The sequence below is a fragment of the Artemia sp. Qi Xiang Cuo genome, chromosome 4, assembly GCF_049724085.1.
Source record: "Artemia sp. Qi Xiang Cuo chromosome 4, ASM4972408v1, whole genome shotgun sequence".
Lineage (NCBI taxonomy): Eukaryota > Metazoa > Arthropoda > Branchiopoda > Anostraca > Artemiidae > Artemia > Artemia sp. Qi Xiang Cuo.
In genome coordinates this window covers 2,491,147-2,499,193 of record NC_142797.1, presented here as the reverse complement: position 1 = coordinate 2,499,193, position 8,047 = coordinate 2,491,147, and the positions used below count along the sequence as shown (strand labels likewise).

Here is an 8,047-nt window from a genome sequence, read left to right as displayed (position 1 = left end):
TCCTACTTCCTGGCCATGGTCGAGCCCTCACTTAATATACACCAGACATGATGCTGTCCTACCGAGGGATTCCTGTAGTCCCAGTAAAAAAGGGTACTCGACAAGGATCAGTCACATCTCCTTGTGCCTTTAATAATTGTATTATTGAACCGCAGTCTACTATCGAGACAACATGCATAGCTCGTGGCATAGACGTTACAATGATAGCCTACGCCGATGACATTCTGAACCCCAGCCGCACAGTGACAGGTACAGAGACCACCTTCTCCACACTACAATCAAATTACAGTCGCATTGGTCTTGAATTTAACCCACAGAAGTCGAATATTCTTCTGTTCAACTGGCGCCAAGAAGAGGTGTCGTCTCTGAGACTGGAAGAACTGTCTGTAGCCCCTGTCTCGAAAATTATTTACCTTGGTTTACCAATTGGAAAGGATCTAAAAACTACCCGCTCCCTTTTTATTGATCATCTCCGTAAACGCCGGGCTTTTGCTTACAGTAGAGTAGTCTCATCTAAAATCCATTTCAAACGTTTAATTCTGGCTCGACTTTATAATGCAGCATCCCTTTCCCATTTCCTGCATATAAGCCCGTTTTGGAGAATTTTTACCAAGCTAGAGAAAAGAAACGTCAGATCCAAGTTTTTTAAGTATGCGAAGTTCTTGTTACGGCTCCCGCCGTGGACAAAAAATTCACGACTTTTTAAAAATTTTAAAATAGCGGACCCAACGGTAGCTATAATTGAACAAATAAAACGGTACAACGAGAAAGTATCTTCCCACCCTTGGTACCGTTTGCTAAGGCAGTAAATCCCTGTCCATTTAATTTTATTTGCATATCTCTTTATCATATTTAGTCGTTTTACCGTCTCGTGTCATATTTTGACTATTTGTTTGAGTCTGTTGATTTTGAATTGAAGCTATCAAGCATTTTGCTGTAGGCTAGGTTAGGTTAGTTGAATTGAAGGTATCATTCATGTTGCTTTTGTCTCTTCAGTACTTGGGAGTTTAAAATGTAAAATTTCTGACATACCTGTAGTGCAGTGTATAATTGAGTTTTTGTTTCTCATCTGTAATTTGTTCAATTATGTGTTATGTGTTGTAATTTATTTTTTGTGCGAGTTTTTTTTTTCTTTTAGTGATACTCCGTCTTTTGTACCTTTTTTTTGACGGGTAATAAATAAATAAATAAATTAAAAAAAAAAATAATATATATATATATATATATATATATATATATATATATATATATATATATATATATATATATATATATATATATATATATATATATATATATATATATATATATATATATATATATATATATATATATATATATATATATATATATATATATATATATATATATATACATTGACTATTTCACATTTTCTGCCAGTCCCTATGAGAAAACTCAATTTTTTATAAGAAAATCCGTTTAATTAAAAACTAAGAAAATTCAAAAGTTTAGTTACTCCCATCTTGAACTTTTTTTCTGAAATGCTTCAGAGCCATCTTCATTCACAGCAACATAATAGCCTTGTGATTCGTATTTCCTCTTCATAAGAGCTAGATAAATTAAGCATCCAGATATGGCAGTCAGCCCAAGAGTCATTACAACTTTATTCTAAAAATAAAATTGAGTTTACTTGTGATTAATTAAAAAAAACTTTCCGAAAAATAAGTTTTTCAAAGTAAAGTAAAGGCCATTTTAAACTTAAGCTCAGGAGATACAAATACCTGTTAAAATTCAAACTCAAAACGACTAGAAATTGCTATTAAAGAATAAATGAAACCCAAAACGAGCAGAAATTAAATAAACAATCATAGCAAAAACATACAACAAGTAACAATATAAATGAATAAATAGATCTTAAAGCGAGTAATGCTTAGATTGAATATGAAAATCAAGCTTAAAACGAAAACAAATATTTTGCTATTAAAGTGTAAATAAAACTTAAAACGAACAGAAATTAAATAAACAATCAATGCGAACAAACATACAATATACATTAATGTAAATGAATAAATAAATCTTAAAACGAGTGAAAATTAAATTGAATATTCAAATGAAGTTTGAATCGAATAAAAATAACTACAAACAAGAGTGTGGGTATCGTCTCACTGCAGAAGCCTAAAACCTACTACGTCATTGGCGCTTTACTGAAAACAATTCTTTGAAATATTTTCACTTTTGTAACTTTAAGAAATCAAAAATTAATGAAGATTTTAGGGAATAAATATCAGCATATGTATATTAAATTAACAATGCACATTTTTTTCAGTAAACTCATTTGAATTTTTTTTCAGTAAAGTACAAATTATATTCTGGCTTTTAGAAAGCGTAGGGGTTTTGAACCCTACTCACATTAATTTATGCTCGGTTTGAGTTTGACCCTAATATTTATTTTAATTTTTGTTCGTTTTGGGTTTCATTTATTTATTGATACTGATTTGGGGTAGTTGTATGCTTGGTAGATTATATGATAGGGACGCCAGGTGTTGAAAATGTGAACCATACCACGACGGAATGGGGCTGCTACGAGAATAGGCCTACCCTCCACCCCCCTAAATTGACCATGCGGATTCAAAAATACCAATGGCACTTGCTTGCGAGTGGTGGAACACTCCGAAACTGGTGTTTCATACAAGAAAATGCATGTTCCACAAAGTTTGAGGTGCAGTTTTCCGCTCAAATAGAAATGCCTACAAGGCATAGAAAGTTTTCATAACAAACTAACACGATTAGTCACAAAAAATGGCAGAGTTAAAAAAAATGGCAAAACTATATGAGTGTTGAGCAGTCTTCGAAAGTATAAAGAAAATAAAATTGAATATTAGATATAAAATGATATTAATTGTTGAAAGATCCATCAGTTCAAGTTTTTTTTCACTGTAATTTTCATTTTCATTTTCAATGCTGTAAGAACTGGAAAATAATAAATTTGCAATATACGAGTAATTCGTTTTCTGTGAAGCCCCAATGACGCAGAAGGCTTTAGGTTTTTACAGTTAAAGAAAGGGGCAGTATCCAAATTTAGCTTGTAGTTATATTTGTCTTGGCCAATCTTGAAAAGAACTAATAAATTAGACTGAATATTTGATGCATAATGATATTAATTGCTAAAAGTTCATAAGTTGAAAATTGTGCTGTAATTTTAACATTTATTTCAAATATTAAGTAAAAAAGAAAACATTTGTAATATAGTTCGTTTTCAGTAAAGCGTCAATGACGCATTAGGCTTTAGGCTTCTGCAGTGAGACGGTACCCAAAATCTTGTTTGTGGATATTTTTATTCTATTCAAACTTGATTTGCATTATTCAATTTCAGTTTCACTCGTTTTAAGATTTATTTATTCATTTACATTAACATATATTGTATGTTTGTTCACATTGATTGTTTATTTAATTTCTCTTCGTTTTAAGTTTAATTTATACTTTAACGGCAAAATATTTTGTTTCATTTTAAGATTGATTTTCATATTCAATCTAAGCATTACTCGCTTTAAGATCTATTTATTCATTTATATTATTACTTGTTGTATGTTTTTTGTTATGATTGTTTATTTAATTTCTGTTCGCTTTGGGTTTCATTTATTCTTTAATAGTAATTTCTGGTCGTTTTGAGTTTGAATTTTAACAGGTATTTGTATCTCCTTAGCTTAAGCATACAATGTGCGTCAATTTTATTTGAGAAACTAAGTTTTCGGAAAGTTTTTTTTTAATTAATTTTTGTTCCTATTTGATCTTAAAAGTTTTCTAGTTTTTATTGCATGGGGGGGGGTGCTGAATGTCTAAGTAGTCTTGACTTTATAATACAGCAATAGTAGTTCTAGTCTAAATCGGATGAGGCTTTTATCAAAGTCTATACTATTATCGTTTTGATAAAACCCTTATATATGAACAATAGACAGCTTGCATAACTTGTGGACAGCGTTTGACAACAATGAATGGATTGAAAAAATAGTTCCAATAAGGGGGTTTAAACCATTTCACTTGCTGACACAAAAGGGTCACGACTGTTTGGAATTGACCTTAATAGGAATTTGTGTGCCAAAGCAATTTTGTATCTATCACAGAGTATGTATTTTAACCTTATAATTGGATAATCATAATAGATTTCCTATGTTTTCTTCCCATACAAAACCCCTTCCCATAAGTTATAAATCCCCCTTAATAAGTTATACCCCAGGAAATAACTTACAACGCCTACCCCTGGGCCCTGGTGGGCTTTGTCTACACCGGAGATTTTTGTTATCAGAACTTTGAACTATTTTAACAAAATGTATATCTCAAAATTTTTATCTGATGCATTTAGGGCGTGGAGGAGGGAGAGGGGCTAGTTGCCCTTCAATCTGTTTTGACTCTTAAAAAGCGAACAAGAACTTTCAATTTTCAATCAAATGAGCCCTCTCTAAAGTTTATACGAGCGTCCCTTCCATAAGAAATAATATGGAGGATTCGGAGAATCCTTAAATTACATCCCTTGCCCTGAGGGCTTTGGGGGAGTTGTAATCCTCAAAGACCTAATAACCAGAACTTAAAACTACGCTTAAAAAAATGGCTGTCTTAAAATTTTGATTGGATGTGTTTGGGGAAAAGGTGGGCGTGAGAGGGGGGTTAATTGCCCTCAAATCACTTTCGACTATTAAAAAGTGTACTAGCCCTTGGAATTTCCAATCGAATGAGCCTTTTTTGAAGTTTCTACGACACCACCTTCTATAAAAAACCTGATATGCCCCCAGGGCAAAACTTACAACCCTTGCCCTGAGGGATGTGGTGGATTGTCCTCCTCAAAAACATATTTTCTATCTGGAAATCAACTACGCTGAACAAAATGGCTATCTCAAAATTTTTATTGGATGTGTTTGGGGGAATGATGGGTGTGGGTGTGGGGGGGGGGGGCTAGCTGCCCTCCAATCACTTTAGACTATTAAAAAGGGCACTAGCCCTTTGAATTTCCAATTGAATGTGCCTGTTTTGAAGTTTCTACGACAACGCCTTCGATAAAAACCTTATATGCCCCCAGGGCATAACTTAAAACTCTTGGCCTGAGGGTTTTTGGTGAGTGTCCTCCTCAAAAACATATTTTCTATCTGGAAATAAACTACACAGAACAAAATGGCTATCTCAAAAGTTTGATTGGATGTGTTTGGAGAAATGATGGGCGTGGGGGGATAGTTTTCCCTCCAATCAATTTTGACTATTAAAAAGGGCACTAGCCCTTTAATTTCCAATCGAATGAGCCTGTTTTGAAGTTTCTACGACAACGCCTTCTATAAAAACCTTATATGCCCCCAGGGCATAACTTAAAACAGTGCCCTGAGGGTTGTGGGGGAGTATCCTCCTCAAAAATATATTTTCAATCTGGATATCAACTACGCTGAACAAAAATGGCTATCTCAAAACTTTGATTGGATGTGTTTGGGGGAATGGTGGGCGTAGGTGGGGGGGGCTAGTAGCCCTCCAATCCCTTTTGACTATTAAAAAGGGCACTATCCCTTTGAATTTACAATCGAATGAGCCTTTTTTGAAGTTTCTATGACAACGCCTTCTATAAAAACCTTATATGCCAACAGGGCATAACTTAAAACCCTTGCCCTGAGGGTTGTGGGGGATTGTCCTCCTTAAAAACATGTTTTCTATCTGAAAATCAACTACGCTGAACAAAATGGCTATCTCAAAATTTTGATTGGATGTGTTTGGGAGAATGATGGGCGTGGGGGGGGGTCTAGTTGCCCTTCAATCACTTTCGACTATTGAAAAGGGCAAATCCCTTTGAATTTCCAATCGAATGAGCTTTTTTGAAGTTTCTACGACAACGCCTTCTATAAAAACCTTATATGCCCCCTGGGCATATCTTAAAACCCTTGCCCTGAAGGTTCTGGGGGAGTGTCATCCTCAAAAACATATTTTCTATCTGGAAATCAACTATACTGAACAATATGACTATCTCAGAATTTTGATTGGATATGTTGGGGGAAATGATGGGCGTGGGGGGGGGGGGGCTAGTTGCACTCTAATAACTTTTGACTATTAAAAAGGGCACAAGCCCTTTAATTTCCAATCGAACGAGCCTGTTTTGAAGTTTCTACGACAATGCCTTCTATAAAAACCTTATATGCCCCCAGGGCATAACTTAAAACTCTTGTACGGCTTGCTCTGAGGGAGTGTCTTCCTCGGAAATACATTTTCTATTTGGAAATGAACTATACTAAACGAAATGGCCATCTGAAAATTTTGATTGCATTTGATTGGGGAAATGATTTGTGTGACGAGAAGGTGAAAGGGGCAAGTTAAACACCAAAAAATTTCGATGATTAAAAAGGGCACTAGCCCTTTAATTTCCAATCGAATGAGCATGTTTTGAAGTTTCTGGGACAACGCCTTCTATAAAAACCTTATATACCCCAGGGCATAACTTAAAACCCTTGCCCTGAGGGTTGTGGGGGAGTATCCACCTCAAAAATATATTTTCTATCTGGAAATCAACTACGCTGAACAAAATGGCTATCTCAAAATTTGGATTGGATGTTTTTGGGGGAATGGTTGGCGCGGGGGAGGTCTAGTTGCCCTCCAATCAGTTTCGACTATTAAAAACGGCAATAGCTCTTTAATTTACAATCGAATGAGCCTGTTTTGAAGTTTCTACGACAACGCCTTCTATAAAAACCTTATATGCCCCCAGGGCATAACTTAAAACCCTTGCCCTGAGGGTTGTGGGGGAGGTTCCTCCTCAAAAATATATTTTCTATCTGGAAATCAACTACACTGAACAAAATGGCTATCTGAAAATTTTAATTGGATGTGTTTGGGGAAATGATGGGTGTGGGGGGGAGCCCTCTTTAATTTCCAATCGAATGAGCCTGCTTTGAAGTTTCTACGACAACGCCTTCTATAAAAACCTTATATGCCCCCAAGGCATAACTTATAACCCTTGCCCTGAGGGTTGTGGAGGAGTGTCCTCCTCAAAAATATATTTTCTATCTGGAAATTAACTATGCTGAACAAAATGGCTACCTCAAAATTTTGATTGGATGTGTTTGGAGGAATGGTGGGCGTGGGGGGGGCTAGTTGCCCTCCAATCATTTTCGACTATTAAAAAGGGCACTAGAACTCTCGATTTCCAATCGAATGATCCCCCTTAGCGTTGCCTCTGATCAATATTTATGAGCCAAGGAATTGTGAAAACGAACTGTGCAAATGCAGTGAAAATTGTAAAAGCGGCATAGTTTCTAATTCAGTTAAACAAAGAGGGAAATCGAGATGCAATACAAAAACGAGCACACGTCTAACTTTGTGGGAAAAAAATGCAGGTCCTGACATAGTACAATAACGAACTTAACACTGACTAAGTGCAAAATAGTCCATTCACGGTTGCAGAACTTCAGTGACTAGATGTAAAAACGAGCTACGCCCTGACTCGGTGCAAAAAAGCGAACATTTTGATCAAGAAAAAAAGAGCACAAATTTTTTTTTGAGCTGAAGTGGTAACAGATATGACTTTTGGGATTAAAACAAGTTATTTTTACGGACTTATTTATATTAAAATAAAGTTATTTATCTTAAAAAGCTATTTTGGGGATTTTAAGGAAAAGTGGTACCAGACACAACTCTTCAGGATTCCCTATCTGTTAGCTGTTGTGTAATGAACAACTATATCAAATAGTCAATAGCCCCGACTTGAAACAAGTAAATAACCACTTAAATATTTAAAGCTAAACATTTACATCCGAAGCAAATAATAAAGGAAGCTTTTCAGATTAAGACTCATAGAGTCAAAACACAGGAAATATCGTGGTTAAAACAGAGACCTCAGAACCAAAATTTGACTAATTAGAAGAAAAATACAAATAAAGAACCCAAAGTAACAACAGGGCTCTTTTAATAATCATAGCTCATAACTGTAACACTAGCTAAGTATACGGACCTCGGACAGACCAGATTGTTTTGAGTGTACATGTGTACATGTTAAAAGATTCATACCCATGCTTGGGGAGTAGAAAGGCCTTATTGACTCGTGTCGCTCACCCCTGATGCCATC

At 35.3% G+C, this 8,047-nt stretch overlaps 1 protein-coding gene across 1 annotated transcript in view; it reads right to left on the bottom strand.

Annotated features, from left to right (window-relative positions):
• Positions 1-1,420: 1,420 nt before the first annotated feature.
• The window catches only part of LOC148952677 (small integral membrane protein 8), a 51,520-nt gene continuing 44,893 nt past the window's right edge, over positions 1,421-8,047 (bottom strand). Inside the window, exon 2 of the mRNA XM_089087336.1 lies at positions 1,421-1,629. Coding sequence (XP_088943462.1) covers positions 1,474-1,629 — 156 coding nt within the window. The 3' untranslated portion in view covers positions 1,421-1,473. The remainder of the gene's footprint in view (positions 1,630-8,047) is intronic.